This window comes from Bolinopsis microptera, chromosome 11 (genome assembly GCF_026151205.1).
Source record: "Bolinopsis microptera isolate Bmic1 chromosome 11, MBARI_Bmic_1.0, whole genome shotgun sequence".
Lineage (NCBI taxonomy): Eukaryota > Metazoa > Ctenophora > Tentaculata > Lobata > Bolinopsidae > Bolinopsis > Bolinopsis microptera.
In genome coordinates, this window is record NC_087082.1 from 19,840,886 (window position 1) to 19,862,867 (window position 21,982).

Below are 21,982 nucleotides of genomic sequence, written 5' to 3' on the forward strand. Positions count from 1 at the left end.
TGAGCAGTCATGTAGATATATATTAGCTGTATTCGATTTAGGTAAGAGGTCACAGAAACTTGGAAGCTGATTAATTTGTATTTCTCCTAGTTCTGTGTAGGCTGCATTAAGGTTAGATGCTAGGGATACAAAATACTTATTAAATTCATTCGCTATAACTCTGCGATTAGTTATCTTTTCATTGTCTATGGTAAATATAGGTCTGATATCACGTTTCTGTTTGCCACGAATTTTATTTATAAGTTCCCAGGTTTTCTTGGAGTTTCCCTGAGTTTCAAGAAACTTGTCAGAATAATATTCAGATACAGCCTTTTTACGAACCTTTTTTAGAGCCTTTCTATATTCTTTGTAGTCATCATAACGGTTTCTTTTATTACAGCATATAGAACACAGGCATGTGCCCCCTTTTGTGTCAGTTTCGCCATGTTTACACTTAACTTTCCTGACTTTCGCCCAGGCATCATACAGTCCATGGCAGTGGTTTACTGAGGCTATAATTCCGCCAGTAATCCAGGGGTTGTTCTGCATAGTGCGCTTAGTGGTTTTGGGTACAGCTAGTTTGCAGGTTTCGTCAATGCTGTTTTTAAAGATATCATGAAAGTTGGTAAAATCTATAATTGGTTCATTATCTAGTTTATTACCCAAGACTTCAGCAAATTTATCAGTGTTTGACTTACAATAGTCATAATATTGAGTGTACTTATGAATATTTTTGGTCTTAATTTAACTACTCAACTTTATATATCTGACCAAATATTTTGGACATTTTAAGGTTACATGCTGTTAGTGTTCATGTTAATGAAGTACTGCAAAAATTCTAAAACTTGCCAGATTATATACCGTCGAATTTTTTGTACCGTTATACCATTGCTTAATCCCCAGAAATGTGCGACTGCGTACATGGGAAGAGTTCTATCCCATGTACGGTAGGATATATATACATATCACCGGAGACTCGCGGGCGGAACAAAATATTGCACGCGCACGCGCGTGCAATATTTCATATGTCCCCGAGGGCGCTAGCCCGAGGAGGACATATTTTCGTATAGCACGGAGGGCCCATCGGGCCCGAGTGCTATACGATTTTTCCGCCCGCGGGTCGAGGTGATGTGGATTATATCCACCAGCGGGCGTATTACAGTTAATATATAATTTTATAAATAAACAATGGAGCTTGTATTATATAAAAGCTTGTATTATATAAAAGCCAACTCTAGAAAAGGTCGCCACTAATTGTTGTAACCATGGTAACACGTCACGTGTTCAATGTAAGCCAATCATAAAGGGCTGTGTCGTATATAGGGGCTGGAGATGCACTGCATTCCTGGGCCGTGGGAATAATGAATGTAATGTCAGGGACGATGAATATCAATAATATAGGGGGATTATAGTGCTGATGTGTATTATGTAGTGTGTTATAATAACTTTGATATAAATCAAAGTATCATGTCATCGGCTCACGAGCTGCATGAGCAGCCCTAACGGACACAAAAATAAAATGTATATATAGTCAGTGTAATAAGGAATTTCACATGGAGACGATACAGAAACTGAAAATATTTTAGAGAACTCCGGGCTATATTGCTACTGGTCAAATTAAAAGTCACTTGTTAGCGGGCTATATCATGAGCGGGCTGTAGAGATATCGGGCCCTTTGACAGCGGGCTGGTGAGAGCCCGCTATGCGAAAAAGCGCACGCTGGTGGATATATATAGATATCACCGCAGCCTTGAGGGCGGTTCTAAATATTGCACGCGCGTGCGCGGGCAATATTTTATATCTCCACGAGGGCGCCAGCCCGAGGAGGAGATATTTTCGTATAGCACGGAGGGCCCAACGGGCCCGAGTGCTATACGATAGTTCCGCCCTCATGGCGAGGAATGATACCGTGTATATCCATGAGCGGGCGCTTCTCAAGTGTAGTTGTAATGCCACTAATTAGATGATCATTTACTAAGTTTTATAAACCACAGGCGTAGTTTTATAGCCGTTGCCAGAGACAAATTTTACATTTTGCAGTTGAGTATTACATTTTTGAATTCCTGTCTCAGGAATAAGGAGAATAAATGAAACATTTTAATTTCACAAGGTTAAGCAATTCATATAAAAGTCAGGTGAAATCACAAAACAATTCTATTGAAGTATTGATCATGAACCTTTCAGCAGTTTAAAAACAATCATTTCTACCAGCTAGTATAACGGGGATCAAGTAAAACATTTTAAACAGTTCGGCAGTTCAGTTTAACATACGGGTCAGTATAAAGGTAACCAGAATAACGATTAAGATGAGGGCAATGGTTAACATTCTCTCTCGATAGTCTCTAGGGCTGTCCAAAGTGAGAATCTGCGACACTCTAGCCACATTTTTGGTGAGACCAGGTCGCTTGTACCTGTCGAGACCAGCCTGACTTTTGTGTCCAGTTCTAGCCATTATCACATTGTCGTCCACTCCCTGCTCGTTCAGCTGAGTGGTGACTGTAGCTCTCAACGATCTGAGGGAAAGCTTTTCTCCGTGTTTTCCTAGGCTTGCCTTCTCGTAGTACTTTTTGATAAGCAGGTTGAAGTAATTCCGTCCCAGAGCTCGTTTTTTTCCGTACCTGCAAGTATAAAAAGTAGATTGAAATCAGTAGTCAGGAAGGCTAACTATTTAAAATCGTTGCATGTATCCAATATTTAGTTTTTGGTACTGAGTCAGAGTGTAGAATACAAAGTAGTAAGAATGAAAAGGAAAGTGATTCGAAGATGAAATGAGTTGGTAATAAACTTACCAAATCGTGTGTCTCTCCGCGTCAGCAGCAGCTAACTTGAGGGGGTGCTGGAATAACTTGATTTGTGATCCTCTCATGCTTGGACAACAGCGATCCAGGTATAGGTTGTAGTAGTGGTAGAAACTGGTTCTGTCAGAGAGTTTGGACACGTGAGATACTGTTCTTCTTTGATGGTTGATGTTCTTCATGCCTGGTTGTCTGTTTTTAGCAGCGTTTTCAATGTATGTGGTTTCCACCTCCTTATCTGTCAACTTGAAGGTGAAGTTCTCTGGAGTCATGTAACTCAACTCTGTACCTCCTCTGAAAGATGATCACATTCAGTAAGCGTAAGAAAGACGTCATTGCAAGGCAATAATATCAGATAGGTCAGCAAAATTATCGTCAGATTTTTGGTAATAGGTTAGAAAAATCCTCAAATTTAACGACTGCTCCAACTGACCTGATAGCGAAGGTGTACGTGGTGAGAAAGATTAAAGTGGTGAGCAGCTGTTCGGGAGAAGAGGATCCAAGTACAGTCAGTAGCTGCGTCAGCTGTTCCGAAGTGAGGTGATCAGGTTGGTTGAGTGTAGCCGGCATTGAGTATTGTTTCTCTTTGACGTACCCGTCGTAAACTAGCTGAAACGGTCTAAAGCGTCTGTGTTTGAAGATGTTGTAGTCCTCTTTTGTTACACCTTGGTCATCACATCTCGCTCTTAGTACTCGGTTCAGACCTGAAAATATGGAAAGATCTGAACATGTACTGCATTTAACATGTGTACGTGAAATGGATTAAAAACAGGAAAGAGAATCTGTTCTGCTAGACTGCATACTGGTATAATGATCCTACTCTTACTATTCAACAGAATGTTGTTCAAAAGTACGATGTCATCTTAATTACAAGCTATTGAAGAATCAAATAAAAAATTAGCAAACCTCCAAGTAGACTGTGGAAAGTCCGCTGGTCATAGTTTTCTCCTCTGGCGGCGACGAACCTCACTAAAGCGTTAGGCATTCTTGAAAGAGGAAGCTCCTCCCACTAGTAGAGGCTCTTACGGGCATTGTCTGCTCGATACGCTAGGGACCCCAGATACACCTTACTAGACGTATTTTTGACCGTAGAATCGATTGAAAGTGGTTTTAAAATGATTGGACTGATTGTTCTGGGGTAAAATTGCAAAAAACCGATTTTTGGGCCAAAAATAGGCCAAAAAACCATGTTTTTTGATATTTTGAGCAAGTTAATTTTGTTGGTATGTCGGCAAAACTTGCATGAAGATAGCTAAAAGACAGCCGCACAAGATTGTGTAAAAATAAAACAAATCCCTCTATTTGTTCTGAGGTAAAAATCCAAAAAAGTGGTAAAAATTTTGACTTTTTTGCGCGCAATTTATTTTTGGTACTTATATGCTATATTTTGGTAATTTTTAGTAGTATATCTTGTAATAACAACTAATTTAAATATATTAAATATAATGTTGTCCAAAAAATTCATTTTTAATGGAACCGAAATTGTAGGTGCGCCGCGCATATTTTCGAAAATTTACACCGTGATATGAAAATCGAGCGCTAAAGCAAATACTGTCATATTGTCACAAGAACACCTAGGTTGTTTTTCAGTATTATTGTCGCATTTCGAAACTCCTTTTCACCCTATTTGGTTATCTTTTTGATGTGTAATTTGATTACTAACTATGTTTTCATGTATTCTCTTTGATGTGGAGTACCCATTCATACTATTTCCTATCGTTTTTATCATATTCTTTTTCCTCCAGAGTCGGCTCTATTTGTGACATACCTCTTATCTTCTACATAGTTTATCGTGGTTTGTTGATACTGAATTGGTTTAATTGATACTATACGATTACTTTGTTAGAAATGTATAGTAAGATGTGACGGAATAAGAGAAACTAAAATATTTAAATGGGTTGTGGCCATTTCAAAATATTCGATGAGGTTATATTTTTTAAATTGAAGGTCTTTCACCAAATATGACTTGAATAGTTTTTCGACAAAGTTTTTAGAAGAGCTTTAACCATTTCAAAGAATTAGCAAATTTATTGTACATCTTAGCTAGTACAGAGAGTACACCAAACACAAATCCGAACATATCTTGCAGATAAGTTGGAGCCAATCCTAGTATGGATTTGTGAGATTTTGTAGCGGGATTTTGAATTCAATCCTCTTCTCTATATCCATTATCCAACCAGTAAAGATTGATCAGTTCATCCTCAAGATGGTAATGTTTATATTGCCTATCAACAGTTAAGGGGCCTGTTAATAATTTATTAAATTATTAGCTATTTTAGATTTAATAATAATAATATCAACAGCTTTGGCTACGGCATTTTGTAGTAACTGGACCTGATAGGATACAAGGATACAAGGATACAAGGATACAAGGATACATTTATTGAGTTCCAAAAGTGGTAATCCTGAAATAAACATTGACATCATCGGCAAGTAATGGCCTCAAAAATTATGGTCCCTTCAAGATCAAAATCAACAATAATGTTTAAATTTAGATAAGTAGGAATAATAATTTTAGCCAGTCTCGCCTCTAGTTATACTCTCTACAAGCTGACTATCTTATTGTTCCTAATACTATGAAACTTGTCAGGCTCTGTAGTTCGTTTCAGTCTCAGTTCTTCTACAAGCTTTTTATAAGCTTTTCGTTCCGTGGCAGTCCTATCAGGGCAGATGTAAACTGAGCTGTTCCCCTCCTTTGAGCGTAGTGTACTGGTGTTTCTGATCACTGGTGTTGCATGGTCAGAACTGCTCAATGTGAACTTTACTGGTCTGGATACATTTTCTTTCGGAGCTCCAATACAGCAGCAGTCCCTGACTAAAGGCTTCTCACTAATTTCATTCAGAACCTCCTCAACGTTACTCAGCAGTTGCTCGTTCTCTGATTCTGATAGACCATAAATGATTACGTTCTTGCTTCACTCAATCTGGTTTTCTACTTTTTTAACTGCAGCGTGGATCTTCTTCGGGGCGCAAGCAGCATTGATGCTTTTTCTAACGACTGAAGAGTTGCTTTTCATCTCCGTTTGCACGGTATTCTGCATTGATTTGAGCTGTTTGTTGCTTTTTTTCAATAGCCTTATTCTATGGATCGATGATTATACTCTGAAATTTTCTCACTTTTCAACTTGTCAATTTCTTCTGCAAGAGGTATCGCCTTCCTTAGCCAGGTGATACTGAACTGGTCCAATATACAACAAACAGTTTCCAAGCATTCTCATGGTTTCTCTTTCGTTACTGATCTCTTGTTCATCAAATTGCAAGATTGAATTTCCTCGTACATTTTCTTGTTGATTTCACTACAAATCTCGTCTAAAACACTCCCTGGCTTTTAATAGTAAGCACAAACATTACTAATGTTTTATGAGCGATTTTCACACCATCTCATTGAGCAATACTATATTAGACCGAAAGACTTTAATTTGAGTTTTAGAATTATTTATATTAGTTTTAGAATCATGTACATTAGCTGCAGATAGTATTTAAACGGGTGGGCAACAATTGACCCCCCGAAAATTGACCCCCGACAATTTCCCCCCCGACAATTGACCCCCCCCCCAACCCTAACCCTAACCCTAACCCTAACCCTAACCCTAACCCTAACCCTAACCCTAACCCTAACCCTAACCCTAACACTAACCCTAACCCTAACCCTAACCCTATACTGACCCTGACCCTGACCCTGACCCTGACCCTGACCCTGACCCTGACCCTGACCCTGACCCTGACCCTGACCCTGACCCTGACCCTGACCCTGACCCTGACCCTGACCCTGACCCTGACCCTGACCCTGACCCTGACCCTGACCCTGACCCTGACCATGACCCTGACCCTGACCCTGACCCTGACCCTGACCCTAACCCGATCAATTGATCCCAGTGTAATTACATGGGGGGTCAATTGTCAGGGGGTCACTTGTCGGGGGGTCAATTGTCGGGCGGTCAATTGTTGGGGGGTCAATTGTCGGGCGGTCAATTGTCGTACTAAGACCTAGATTTCGTTACAATTGACCCCAGTGTAATTACATAGGGGGTCAATTGTCAGGGGGTCAATTGTCGCGGTACCTATTTAAACATCCAGTTCTTTGTCCTCAAGAAACAATTTCTCGGTTGGTTGACGAAGGTTTTGACTTAATCTGAAGAACAGAAATATGTTCATATTTTCATCAGCTGCTATGAAGATATCATTAACACTATCTTAATAACAAATGAAATATGATCTCTTTTGTAAGCATATTGTCCAGGACAATTGAAGTTATCATTTCATGCTCATTGCTCCTGTAGCCTTCTCTTTTAATTAGTTTTCCCAAGGTTTGACACTGGTCTGTAGTTTTTCAAGACATCTGGAAAATGATCTTCATCGATTGGGGATAACTGGTGTGATGTAAAAAAATAATTGTGGCTTATGATACCAGGGAAATGTAGTTGTCAGCTAAACCCTCGATTTTATGTTTAAATACATTGTATTTATCATAAATATCATATCATATATATACAGTTACACTGTGTAGTGTTATCCTTTATTAAATAATTGTGGACACTGGCAGATAATCAGTGAAGGCAGAATCGTGGATTATACCTGATAACTACTGGTGGTGTTATGGCTATTAGAGGGTTGTTAGAGGGCTGGGCTATTACCGTAACAGCTGGCTACTAGCCTGGTGTTAGAGGGTTGTTAAGATTTTTGGGAGCACAGATACTTAATAGTAATATATCTTGTCTGGATGTTTGAACTTTTCGATTTGTATCTCGAAAGTTATGTTTAACTTCCCCACGCAGTGTTTTAAATGTATGATATTGTAAGATGTATAATGTCATTATTTTATAGCTCCTCAAAGGATATTGTTCTTATCCACGTAGGAATCAAGTGCTCATTTTGATTGATGGGGTGGCAATTTGAAGTTGCAGCCCAAGATTTTATTGATTTTAATGTGGTCTATTCTTGATAAAAATATATTGCGCTACTCTTCGTTTAAACTACTTTAGCTTTAAACTGTTTAGGAGATGATTTGAAGCGGTGCTACAATCTACAGTGGTCGGTGGACAAGTGTGATGGACACCAGAGCCAGATGCTTTAGTTCACACTGTGACTGTGACTGATGTACCTCTGCAACAAACTGACTGTCTTACTTGTAACCTGGTTAGTTAATATTAGTTATTCTTAATTGTGTACCTTCAAGCTTTCCTCCACAATTACAACCAACTTAGAAGCAATGATTTATTGTCAGTATTTTTTATTATTGAACAGACTGAACATTGTGCTCGTATTACCTTAGGGCCAATAAATTTGGTTGACAATAAATTTGGTTACCATAATTTTGCAAATTTTTAGTCTACAACAATTTTAGTCACGTTTTTCGACTTTTTGAAACCATTTTCCATTCCATTTATTAGATTTTTCCATTATTCACAATTAAGAATGATTTCACAAACGTCGTAAGCATTACTTTAAAGTACAGGGAATCTTCGATATTATGCAGGTTTGGTGGGATTAAATTCTAAAATCAAGGTCTTATAACTCGATAACACGTTGCCATGGCCCCATAGCAACCACAATCAGTGCCCTAGCAACCGAGGCAAATTTGGGTGATTTACCTAACTAATCCTTGGTACTGTTTTACAATTTTAACTTCAATCATCGTCAATTCACTAGCTCACTGTTCAAGCAGGTCTTTCCAAAGTAAATTCCAAGGAAAAAGTTATGGTTTGGTGTGCCATCAATAGGACCATGGAATAAATTGCCCATATTTCTTCGAGAAAAATATAACTCCAAATTAGCCATTAAACCTTAGAACTACCAATAAATTTTCACAAAATCAAATTTAGACAAGTCATTTGTCTAAACTGCAGTTTACTTTTGTAGTAGCTGATCCTAGTCGGCAATCTTAGGGGAAAAAGAGTTATTCAAAAGTACATCCTTGCTATATTTTTGAACACCCTGTAGTCTGTACGCTCCGAAATCTGATTTAATACTTCAACTCTGATATCATCTAGTGCAATGCGATATGCTAATATTTGATTGTAGGAGACTCTCACTTCGTCCCCAAAAATGAAATATGATGGACCCACTCACAAGAGCGAAAAAAGATACACATTACTGTAGTGTGCTAATGTTTATAAAACATTTTTATGTGCTCGTGCAATGTGTTTATTTTCAAAAACTGTAACATCGCTCAATCAAAGCCTTATCAGCACAACACGCACAATCACATAATATATCATCAACTTGATCTCAGCGCATCATAATAACAACCACTCGCAAGGACTGTTACCGCTCACTTCAGACACACACACACACCCACTACACAGTACCACACACAGCCTGCACAGAGCTCAGCAATCAATTCTAAACGGCTAGCTGATTTTGATAAAATAAAGAAATAACATCGTGATCCGGCGTGATCAATTATTTTAATTGAAGTACAACAGCTGCACCCCTGACTTTTTAACTAAAGATAAGAGACGTATATATTAGGACATTTGTATTCTGATAAAATTTAAAGTTTTGGTGTGTGAATTAAAGCTTGATGTGAGAATTAGTGTGGAAATAAAAGAGATATTTATTTTATTACCTATATCATATATTATCTTAATTAAGTGACAGTATTATTATTTTAACTACAGACTTACAGATTATGTTATTTCAGTTAGTATCGACTTGAATGTTATGATTGCAGTTTATTTGTATATTATATTGTATTCAATAAACCGGTTTCAAAGCCCTTAAGTGTGGCCCTCGGGTCTTTAAAACATAATTGGTGAGGTCACGTGGTACCGACATGCTTCAGAGGACAGAAAGAGACTCAGAATTTTAACCACAAGTCTAGATTCTTTTCATAAATATAGACTTGTGGTTACAATTCTGAGTGTTTCATACTATTATATCACAGAATTATCCTGCTGTTGAAATATTGACAGAAAGGAAAGGTGTTTAGAAGTCGAATTGCTACAACTTCAGAATTCAGATTAAATAACAATTGTATAACTTCAGATTGGAGGACGGTCTATGGAAGGATATAGGAATTAAGCTTACTTCACAGCTATACTCTACAAAAGTACCTTCAGGGAATAAGACGTCAACATCAATCTTGTTTATATCAATGATTGTGGACATTACTTTTGTATTCTTTGTAATTTAATTCTCTTACGTTGTATTCTCTTAATACACTGCGTTTGCTAGAATTCTTGTGTGTAAGCTTTAGAACTCTAGATGTCAAACACAGATTTACGGCCAAGTGTCAACCCGGGGTTTGAAGCACGTTATACCAGTTTCAACTTTTATCAGACTGATCCATCGATTTCAGCTATGACATTTTTAGTTCTGATTAAACAAATGGTTTTTATTACATTGTTAATTACATTAAAATACAGTTTGATGTTTAAAACGGAGCATATGAAAGTTTTTTATCTTGTAAAACCTCGCCTAATCGACGAAGTTACAGTCAGATCGAAAATTAGAAATAGCTTATTTTTAAAAGCAGCTGAAAGTGCTATTTTCAGAACCTGGTGGATATTAGTCTAAAGATTCGTTGGAATTTATTACACTGACCATGACATAAGATCCAAATTCCAAACTGGGTGTTAGGGAAATACGGCGGACTAAATGTTATTTTACATCTTCCCCGTCACTGATCACTGTCACATTTAAAGCTGCAAATGGTCTATTTGTTATGCCAACTAACACCAGAACAAACAGAGATGAGAGAACTTGTTAAAGTTCAAATTTAGCCCCGTAAAACTCAATGTATGTTATGTAACAGCGGACGGCCAATGTAATGTTCTTACAGGATCGTTGACATATTACGTAATCACGTCCTGAACAAGGTTTAATTTGACCCCCCCCCCCTCTCGGTGATTCCGTATTATGTGAACGACCACTTTATAGCAACATTTATCATAGCAGCTTGTTTTTAAATCACTGTTTCTTATGATACAAGTTTCGTTACCATTCGTATCACACATAGTAATGAATGACGTATAGTAGTATTACTCGTCGGGAAAAACCCTGGTTCTTTTTGTAGTATTTGTGCGGAACGCGCTTGCGCCGAATCAAAAATATGTGTGAAAGTTTTTCTTGCGCGCATTTACTGTGACATAATGTGTCACGTGATAATCTGAAACTTTGAATAGTCATAACACCAAGAGATAGGCAACAGAGGTAAATCTGGCTACGTAATATCGTCAAGTAGGTATCTAGGAGTTTTGTGAATATTTTGAAATCAAATTCGAGCGGGTATTTTGTGATTTAGCGAGGTGCGCGGAAAAAAGCAAATAACCGTCAGCACATGGCCATACAGCCTCCATAGTGGCATCTGAGATCGGCTATTGATGCGGCACTACTTACTAGTCCATAAAACAATCATCTCAGGAGCCTAGGGGCTCCAGCAGAAGAGTGCCTTATTTGCCCGTAAGAGCCTCTACTACACGGGGATTTAACTGTTTCGTCCGTCTTCGCAAAGTCTCTGAAAGCATTCAATGCAGTCACATTTTTCTTCAGGGTGTTTTCGGGAACGGTGTTGGTGAGAAACCGGGAAACAATCTTTTCCATTTCAAGCTCTCGATTTGCAGAGTGGGTCCGAGTTGAACTTGATGGGGTCTGATCAGATGGGGGAGTTGACTTCTTTCCATACAGAATGTTTGAAATGGAGAACTGTCCAGTTGCACTATCTTCTGATAATTCTTCTCGAGGGAATAGTGAGTCATGGGAGGCATTCAACAGAGCCTGATTCATCAAGCTGACAGAACGGTCGTGTGCTGAGATCAAAGTGCTCGCCCTGGTTGACCTTGGAGTGCTCGCCCTGATTGACCTTGGAGTGCTCTGAGGAATCTGTGTGGAGGGGATCAAGTCTGATATTCCAACATCAAAGTTTCCGGGGCAGAAAGGACGACGGTCAGCTAAACTACACAAATTATCAATGTCCGGATCAAAATCGGAGTCTCCCTGGTCGGGAAGTTGAGAGGGGGTTGGAACATAATCAGGGTCACAATCAGACATCTCGTTTAAGTGACCTCAGAGGTCAAATTCAACAAACTGGTTCTATCGCTGAGCTCCGAACAATTATGTGGCTGGGCAGGAAGTGAGCGGAAATCCAGGCAGAGGGGGGAAACGGAAACGTGAAAGTGAAAGCGATCCCTAATTAGAGTCGGCCCGGTATAGGCAACTGCCACCTAGTACACTGCTCAGTCACGTGACATCAAATTCGTCTAATAGCGCGTAGATGCGCTCGCACGAGTAGGTCACGTGACATACAAGAGCAGTCACGTGCGCGCGTAGCAGACATGTTCCCACGCGAATAGACATACTGAAACCTTTTTGAATAAAAAACCAAACTGTATTGAATTAGAAACCGAATCCAACTTTAACAAGGTAGGTAAATTAAAGTTACTAAGACAATGAACCAAGCGATTAGAATACCTCAACGATTATCATCGTATCGGGCAGTTATGAAAGTGAAAGTGCTCCGGGCTGTATTGTTACTTGTCACGTTATGTGTCGTCTGCTCGCGTGCTATATTTTAAGCGGGCTGGACGCGCACTGTGTCTTGTTACATCGGGCTGCGAGAGGTCAGAAGACAAAATATAGCCCGCTGGTGGATATATATACATATCACCGGAGACTCGCGGGCGGAACAAAATATTGCACGCGCACGCGCGTGCAATATTTCATATGTCCCCGAGGGCGCTAGCCAGAGGAGGACATATTTTCGTATAGCACGGAGGGCCCATCGGGCCCGAGTGCTATACGATATTTCCGCCCGCGGGTCGAGGTGATGTGGATTATATCCACCAGCGTGAGCTTTTTCTTGCAGATATTAGTTTTTACGATAGTTCCGCCCTCATGGCGAGGAATGATATCGTGTATATCCATGAGCGGGCGCTTTACAGTTTTCAACAATCATAGCAAATAGAAGTAAAAGATTTCGAACTAAAGCTGCAAATTTAATAGAAAATCATGCTTTAGCCTTTGGTGTAAGATGCAGAACAGGGCAACATTACTGATTATATAACACGATAGAAGAATTGAAATCCCACGTACTATAATGGTATTACACACCAACCATATTGATGAACAGTCAACGGGATGTCAATCATTAACATAGATTAAAAATTGTGTATCTCCGTCAATCCATACTACGAGTAACACAGAATTCCTGTTACCATGACAATACGTCAGATGTACAATGATAGTTAATCAGTACACAGTGTGTAGGGCCGGTCAAACAATAAATTCAGCTAATTAAACTATCAAAAAGAGTGCTCGCCATAACTTTAACAACTGTGTAACTATAAACTGAATGCCATCTGCAGTTACAAAGAGAGCTCAAGATAACGAAGCACGAAGGGACATTGAATATATATATATATATATATATTTTACGTTGAGTAAAAGATCAAATTCATAACATCAATATTAGTGGTAGACGGTATAGTTTCAAAACAAAAAACAGGGCAAAATTTCTTTCGGGAACACAATAGAATTACACGTAAAATTCCGGCCTAAAATTTCAAGAATTATTACTCGAAATAGCTTGAGCAATTAATATTATAGAAATGGAAATCAGTCGAAATAAACAATGGAGCGTGTATGGTGTATGGTGTATAAACATCAACTCTAGACTTAAAGTCGCCACTAATTGTTGCAACCATGGTAACACGTCACGTGTTCAATGTCAGCCAATCATATTGCACTGCGTGGTATAGGGACTGAGGCCGATAAGTGATATAGTGCATTCCTTGAGCCGTGGGAACCATTGGCATTAAGATGTAGTGTCAGTGACATAAATATGGTGTACGTGTCTTGTAATAGTTAAAGTTTAATAGTTTAGGTCCCAAAAATTTGTTTGAAAGTGAAAGTGCTCCGGGCTATATTGCTACTGGTCAAATTAAATGTCACTTGTTAGCGGGCTATATCATGAGCGGGCTGTAGAGATATCGGGCCCTTTGACAGCGGGCTGGTGAGAGCCCGCTATGCGAAAAAGCGCACGCTAGTGGATATATATATATATATAAGTCAAACCTGCCTAAGCTAGAGAGCCATGGCAGGGCCAGCAAGCAAGGCCCGAACCAAAACACACTGAGCCGACTGGGTATAAAAATAACAATATGGAAAAATAGTAACCATAATAAAAGTATAAAGATAGTAAAGGAGGGACCGAAGAGTGTTCCTGTATGTTGGGTGTTCTTCTTTATTGAGGGTGGGCGTGAATATTGTAGGTTTATAACCTACCAGGACGCACGCCGAGTTGGACGCGGTCCTAATATATATGGAACAGATATTTTACGAGTATCACCCGTTAACGTGGATATCCAGTGCTTCATTTCTTTAAGAGTTTAAGGTAGGTTTTTATCTTGTGGACGTATTGTTCTGTGTAATGAAGGGGTTAATGGGATCAATAATTAAAAAATTGAATGCAAGTCATTGATATAATATGTTCTATGAGCGATAATGGTGAGTCAAGTAGTCACTTGTTAGACTCCGCCGAATAACAATGTCTTCTAAATGATACAAAGGGCTTAAGAAGGACAATAACCATGTTTCCCCCTCAAGTTGTTGAGGTCACAAAACAATGTACCGGGCACTCTATCGTGTAAATTCCGATATACATGTACTGCATAAAAGCAAAAAGAATTGAGTGATCTATATAATCATGTGTTTATACACCCATCCGGTGTGCGAACACGGGAAAGTTCATCATCATGAGAATCTGCAATCTTAGGCATCATGAAGAAGTGTCTGTTCAAAGTATGCTGCGAGCAGTCTAGAGCTTACAACTACTCAGTAAGTCAGTACACGCTCAACCATCCAGGCACCAAGTTGTAACGTAACAACTAGGCAAAATTTGTGGACACCTTTGAGCACTTAGAAAGAAGCTTTCCGAAAAATTTGGAGCATATCCAATCATCAGACATTAAGTTAATTCTCAAATTAGCTGCTGTTTTGGCTCCAAATCCGCGCATCATTAAATATGGCACTATGACGGAACTCACTGATCATTCCAAATAAGTATAACAAATTTTATGGTACAACATTTTTAAAAATCCGACCAAGTTTAATTTTATCTCCTTTCATGTCCTGCTCACAACTCAGGCAGGACAATTATAGCCATATAACTGAAACCGGGGGACTCCCCTCAGTGTTATTTGCTGAACTGAACCCAGTGTATCGATAACACTTACATTGTTAGACACCATGCAAAAACATTATTTTAGTACGTTGTTTTACAAAAATAGCATAACTACAGTAAATTCTTTGACAGGCAGGACAGCGAGATACTTCGTCATCATAGTTGTTGAGTGCTTATGAATCTATCTCAAGGTTTCTCAGTAGACCAAACAGATAGTTGTTACTGTAGATAGGTTCCGACAAAAAAAATGCTGCGGCCCGCCCTCTCGCCTAGTCACTTATATATATATTTAATACTTTCAACACTACTATATAACAAATAATTTGAGAATTGATGTTGATAAATCAAAATGATGCGAAGAATTACGAGGATTTAGTCAAAACCGTTGAATAACTATGTCTACTAAATGATACATCTATGTATCATTTAGTAGACATAGTTATTCAACGGTTTTGAATAGGGCTTAAGAAGGACAATAACCATGCCTCCCCCTCAAGTTGTTGAGGTCACAAAACAACGTACCGGGCACTCTATCGTGTAATTTTCAATATACATGTACTGCATATAAGCAAAAAGAATTGAGTGATCTATATAATCATGTGCTTATACACCCATTCGGTGTGCAAATATTGGAACGTTCATCATCATGAGAATCTGCAATCTTAGGCATCATGAAGAAGTGTCTCTTCAAAGTATGCTGCGAGCAGTTTAGAGCTTACAACTACTCAGTAAGTCAGTACACCCTCAACCATCCAGGCACCAAGTTGTAACGTTACAACTAAGCAACATTTTTGGACACCTTTGAGCACTTAAAAAGAAGCTTTCCGAAAAATTTGGAGCATATCCAATCATCAGACATTAAGTTAATGCTCAAATTAGCTGCTGTTTTGGCTCCAAAATCCGCGCATCATTAAATATGGCACTATGACGGAACTCACTGATCATTCCAAATAAGTATAACAAATTTTATGGTACAACATTTTTAAAAATCCGACCAAGTTTAATTTTATCTCCTTTCATGTCCTGCTCACAACTCAGGCAGGACAATTATAGCCATATAACTGAAACCGGGGGACTCTCCTCAGTGTTATTTGCTGAACTGTACCCAGTGTACCGATAACACTTACATTGTTAGACACCATGCAAAAACATTATTTTAGTACGTTGTTTTACAAAGATAGCATAACTACAGTAAATTCTTTGACAGGCAGGACAGAGAGATATTTCGTCATCATTGTTGTTGAGTGCTTATGGATCTACTTCAAGGTTTCTCAGTAGACCAAACAGACAGTTGTTACTGTAGATAGGTTCCGACAAAAAAGTGCTGCGGCCCGCCCACTCGCCTAGTCACTTATATATATATATTTAATACTTTCAACACTACTATATAACAAATAATTTGAGAATTGATGTTAATAAATCAAAATGATGCGAAGAATTACGAGGATTTAGTAAAAACCGTTGAATAACTATGTCTACTAAATGATACATAGGGCTTAAGAAGGACAATAACCATGTTTCCCCCTCAAGTTGTTGAGGTCACAAAACAATGTACCGGGCACTCTATCGTGTAAATTCCGATATACATGTACTGCATAAAAGCAAAAAGAATTGAGTGATCTATATAATCATGTGTTTATACACCCATTCGGTGTGTGAATAAGGGAAAGTTCATCATCATGAGAATCTGCAATCTTAGGCATCATGAAGAAGTGTCTGTTCAAAGTATGCTGCGAGCAGTTTAGAGCTTACAACTACTCAGTAAGTCAGTACACGCTCAACCATCCAGGCACCAAGTTGTAACGTAACAACTAGGCAAAATTTGTGGACACCTTTGAGCACTTAAAAAGAAGCTTTCCGAAAAATTTGGAGCATATCCAATCATCAGACATTAAGTTAATGCTCAAATTAGCTGCTGTTTTGGCTCCAAAATCCACGCATCATTAAATATGGCACTATGACGGAACTCACTGATCATTCCAAATAAGTATAACAAATTTTATGGTACAACATTTTTGAAAATCCGACCAAGTTTAATTTTATCTCCTTTCATGTCCTGCTCACAACTCAGGCAGGACAATTATAGCCATATAACTGAAACCGGGGGACTCCCCTCAGTGTTATTTGCTGAACTGTACCCAGTGTACCGCTTACACTTACATTGTTAGACACCATGCAAAAACATTATTTTAGTACGTTGTTTTACAAAAATAGCATAACTACAGTAAATTCTTTGACAGGCAGGACAGCGAGATACTTCGTCATCATAGTTGTTAAGTGCTTATGGATCTACCTCAAGGTTTCTCAGTAGACCAAACAGACAGTTGTTACTGTAGATAGGTTCCGACAAAAAAAGTGCTGCGGCCCGCCCACTCGCCTAGTCACTTATATATATATTTAATACTTTCAACACTACTATATAACAAATAATTTGAGAATTGATGTTAATAAATGATGCGAAGAATTACGAGGATCTAGTCAAAAGTCAAAACAGCTTTTTTTATTGTGTAGAAGTTCAGCAATGAAATATATATATGTATAAGTCAAACCTGCCTAAGCTAGAGAGCCTTGGCAGGGCCAGCAAGCAAGGCCCGAACCAAAACACACTGAGCCGACTGAGTATAAAATAACAATATGGAAAAATAGTAACCATAATAAAAGTATAAAGATAGTAAAAGAGGGATCGAAGAGTGTTCCTGTATGTTGGGTGTTCTTCTTTTCTTCTTTATTGAGGGTGGGCGTGGATATCCAGTCTTCATTTTTTAAAGGTACGTTTTTATCTTGTGGACGTATTAAGTCCTGTGTATTGAAGAAGTTAATGGGATCAATATTTAAAAAAATTGAATGCAAGTCATTAATATAATATGTTCTATGAGCGATAATGGTGAGTCGGGTAGTCACTTTTTAGACTCCGCCGAATAACTATGTCTTCTAAATGATACAAAGGGCTTAAGAAGGACAATAACCATGTTTCCCCCTCAAGTTGTTGAGGTCACAAAACAACGTACCGGGCACTCTATCGTGTAATTTTCAATATACATGTAGTGGATAAAAGCAAAAAGAATTGAGTGATCTATATAATCATGTGTTTGTACACCCATTCGGTGTGCGAATAAGGGAATGTTCATCATCATGAGAATCTGCAATCTTAGGCATCATGAAGAAGTGTCTGTTCAAAGTATGCTGCGAGCAGTTTAGAGCTTACAACTACTCAGTAAGTCAGTACACGCTCAACCATCCAGGCACCAAGTTGTGACGTAACAACTAGGCAAAATTTGTGGACACCTTTGAGCACTTAAAAAGAAGCTTTCCGAAAAATTTGGAGCATATCCAATCATCAGACATTAAGTTAATTCTCAAATTAGCTGCTGTTTTGGCTCCAAAATCCGCGCATCATTAAATATGGCACTATGACGGAACTCACTGATCATTCCAAATAAGTATAACAAATTTTATGGTACAACATTTTTAAAAATCCGACCAAGTTTAATTTTATCTCCTTTCATGTCCTGCTCACAACTCAGGCAGGACAATTATAGCCATATAACTGAAACCGGGGGACTCCCCTCAGTGTTATTTGCTGAACTGTACCCAGTGTACCGATTACACTTACATTGTTAGACACCATGCAAAAACATTATTTTAGTACGTTGTTTTACAAAAATAGCATAACTACAGTAAATTCTTTGACAGGCAGGACAGCGAGATACTTCGTCATCATAGTTGTTGAGTGCTTATGAATCTACCTAAAGGTTTCTCAGTAGACCAAACAGATAGTTGTTACTGTAGATAGGTTCCGACAAAAAAAAGTGCTGCGGCCCGCCCACTCGCCTAGTCACTTATATATATATTTAATACTTTCAACACTACTATATAACAAATAATTTGAGAATTGATGTTAATAAATCAAAATGATGCGAAGAATTACGAGGATTTAGTAAAAACCGTTGAATAACTATGTAAGAAGGACAATAACCATGTTTCCCCCTCAAGTTGTTGAGGTCACAAAACAACGTACCGGGCACTCTATCGTGTAATTTTCAATATACATGTACTGCATATAAGCAAAAAGAATTGAGTGATCTATATAATCATGTGTTTATACACCCATTCGGTGTGCGAATAGGGGAAAGTTCATGATCATCATGAGAATCTGCAATCTTAGGCATCATGAAGAAGTGTCTGTTTAGAGTATGCTGCGAGCAGTTTAGAGCTTACAACTGCTCAGTAAGTCAGTACTCGCTCAACCATCCTGGCAACAAGTTGTAACGTTACAACTTGGCAACATTTTTGAACATCCTTTGCAGTTTTTTTATATTTTGTACTTATTAATTCAATTTCAAACTCTTGTGCTGCAATTTCATGATCTCTCAGCGTATGTTTGCCCATTTATAGAAAATACAATCCTGCATGGTGTACTTGTGGGCGATTCGGTTTCACAGGCGACCAAAAATCTGTTTTGGAATAATATCATAATAATATCGTGATATTTTCTATTTTCGAAAATACGTTTTCCGATTACAAAAAAGAAATTTGACGCTGTGAAAATACTAACAGACGGAGAAAATAATTCTTTTAATTCGTAGAATACCGTGCCCGACGTCAAGTTCACTAGTTGCGTTAACGTGACCAATTTGCTTTTGATAAAGGTTAATCACTTTAACATTTTTAAAGCCCTGAATCCGATGAATAACGATGGACTAGTTTTAGTAAGCCGAGCTTTGAAACATTTATAGGCGTTTAAACGGTGTCACATAAATTTATAAAATAAAAAACATACGAGTATTTAACTTGCTCGAGTACTTTTTAAAATTAAAAGGTTAAAATCGGGGCAAAACGGCAAAGCTGACCAAATAATGAACTAAACATGTAATTCAGCAGTCATGGCTGTAACTACAGTAGTGCTCCTCACTTTCTTTGTGGCCCTGTTTGCTCCTGGCACAGCCAGGAGCCTTAACAGTGAGGTGAGAGTTTAAACCAGTTTATGATTTTATTTCAACAAAAAAAAACGAAAACAGAGTGATATCAACTTTATTTTTCGATTCATTATCGGTATCTTCGTTAGTTTTGAGTTATATTTTATTATAATTGCTATAAAGTTTTTAATCTTACATGGAGTTTATTTTAGAAATTAGTCAAGATCTAAAAAAAGAGACACATCCCGAATCCGACATACAGCTTGGCATAATGTTAATGATCGTTAATTTTTTCAGACGGAAGTAGCAGACCCCGAAAACGTGGCAAATGTAAAACTAGTAAAGAAAGAGGTAAGAGTTTCAAATTAAAATAAACTTTATCATCTGTTCAACACTAAATTAGTTTAACAGTTGAAAATAAAAAAGTTGCACACGTGGGGATACGGCCAAATTGATGGAAGATTGTTAAAATGACTAAATATTGCTATTTTCACGATTTTTATCAACTTTGATCGTTGATTTTTTCAGGCGGAAGTAGCATCCCTTTTAGAGACGAGAGGGGGACCCGGTATTTTGGGACAAGAAGAACTAGAGAGGAGAGGGGGACCCGGTATTTTGGGACAAGAAGAACTAGAGCGAAGAGGGGGACCCGGTATTTTGGGAGAAGAAGAACTAGAGCGAAGAGGGGGACCCGGTATTTTGGGAGAAGAAGAACTAGAGCGAAGAGGGGGACCCGGTATTTTGGGAGAAGAAGAACTAGAGCGAAGAGGGGGACCCGGTATTTTGGGAGAAGAAGAACTAGAGCGAAGAGGGGGACCCGGTATTTTGGGAGAAGAAGAACTAGAGCGAAGAGGGGGACCCGGTATTTTGGGAGAAGAAGAACTAGAGCGAAGAGGGGGACCCGGTATTTTGGGAGAAGAAGAACTAGAGCGAAGAGAGGAACCCCGGGTTTTTGGGAGAAGAAATAGAGCGAAGAGGGGACCCGGTATTTTGGGAGAAGAAGACTAGAGCGAAGAGGGGACCCGGTATTTTGGGAGAAGAAGAACTAGAGCGAAGAGGGGGACCCGGTATTTTGGGAGAAGAAGAACTAGAGCGAAGAGGGGGACCGGTATTTTGGGACAAGAAGAACTAGAGCGAAGAGGGGGACCGGTATTTTGGGACAAGAAGCAACTAGAGCGAAGAGGGGGACCGGTATTTTCGGACAAGAAGAACTAGAGCGAAGAGGGGGACCCGGTTATTTTGGGACAAGAAGAACAAGTGAGCGAAGAGGGGGACCCGGTATTTGGGACAAGAAGATACTAGAGCGAAAGAGGGGGACCCGGTATTTTGGGAGAAGAAGAACTAGAGCGAAGAGGGGGACCCGGTATTTTGGGAGAAGAAGAACTAGAGCGATGAGGGGGGGACCCGGTATTTTGGGAGGAAGAAGAACTAGAGCGAAGAGGGGGACCCGGTATTTTGGGAATAGGTAGAACTAGAGCGAAGAGGTGGGACCCGGTATTTTGGTGACAAGAAGAACTAGAGCGAAGAGGGGGGACACGTAATTTTGGGACAAGTAGAACTAGAGCGAGAGGGGACCCGTATTTTGGACAAGAAGAACTAGGAGACGAAGAGGGGGGACCCGGTATTTTGGGAGATGAAGAAACTAGAGCGAAGAGGGGGTCCGGTATTTTGGGAGAAGAAGAACTAGAGCGAAGAGGGGGACCGGTATTTTGGGACAAGAAGAACTAGAGCGAAGAGGGGGACACGGTATTTTGGGAGAAGAAGAACTAGAGCGAAGAGGAGGACCGGTTATTTTGGAGAAGAAGAACTTGAGCGAGAGGGGACCGGTTTTTGGACAAGAAGAACTGAGCGAAGAGGGGACCCGGTATTTTGGGAGAAGAGAAATAGAGCGAAGAGGGGGACCCGGTATTTTGGAGATGAAGAACTAGAGCGAAGGGGGGACCCGGTTGTTTGGGTGGAGAAGAACTAGAGCGAAGTGGGGGGACCGTATTTTGGGAGAAAGATGAACTAGAGCGAAGAGGGGGGCACCGGTGTTTTGGGACAAGAAGGATCTAGAGCGAAGAGGGGGACCCTGTACTTTGGGACAAGAAGAAACTAGAGCGATGAGGGGGGGACCCGGTATTTTGGGACAAGAAGAAACTTAGCGCGAAGAGGGGGACCCGGTATTTTGG

At 39.2% G+C, this 21,982-nt stretch overlaps 2 protein-coding genes and 1 long non-coding RNA gene across 3 annotated transcripts in view; 2 read left to right on the forward strand and 1 right to left on the reverse strand.

Moving 5' to 3' along the window:
* Positions 1-21,982, reverse strand: part of LOC134822809 (chitooligosaccharidolytic beta-N-acetylglucosaminidase-like) — a gene marked incomplete in the record, with an annotated part of 941,725 nt that overhangs the window by 189,079 nt on the left and 730,664 nt on the right.
* LOC134823744 (reticulocyte-binding protein homolog 2a-like) lies at positions 18,754-20,819 on the forward strand. Its single transcript, XM_063835278.1, has 4 exons — positions 18,754-18,783; positions 19,772-19,859; positions 20,109-20,162; positions 20,340-20,819. The coding sequence occupies exons 2-4, from the start codon at positions 19,779-19,781 to the stop codon at positions 20,817-20,819; spliced, it is 615 nt and encodes a 204-aa protein (XP_063691348.1). The 5' UTR covers positions 18,754-18,783; positions 19,772-19,778.
* On the forward strand, positions 21,230-21,578 carry LOC134823105 (uncharacterized). Its single transcript, XR_010161250.1, has 2 exons — positions 21,230-21,276; positions 21,531-21,578. It is a non-coding gene; the product is annotated as an uncharacterized LOC134823105 (long non-coding RNA).

Bases quoted from the DNA above. Each gene is read 5' to 3' on its own strand.
- LOC134823744 (XM_063835278.1), top strand. From the start codon at position 19,779: ATGGCTGTAACTACAGTAGTGCTCCTCACTTTCTTTGTGGCCCTGTTT. The intron at 19,860-20,108 runs GTGAGAGTTTAA...TAATTTTTTCAG, and splicing joins CCAGGAGCCTTAACAGTGAG to ACGGAAGTAGCAGACCCCGA. The intron at 20,163-20,339 runs GTAAGAGTTTCA...TGATTTTTTCAG, and splicing joins TAAAACTAGTAAAGAAAGAG to GCGGAAGTAGCATCCCTTTT.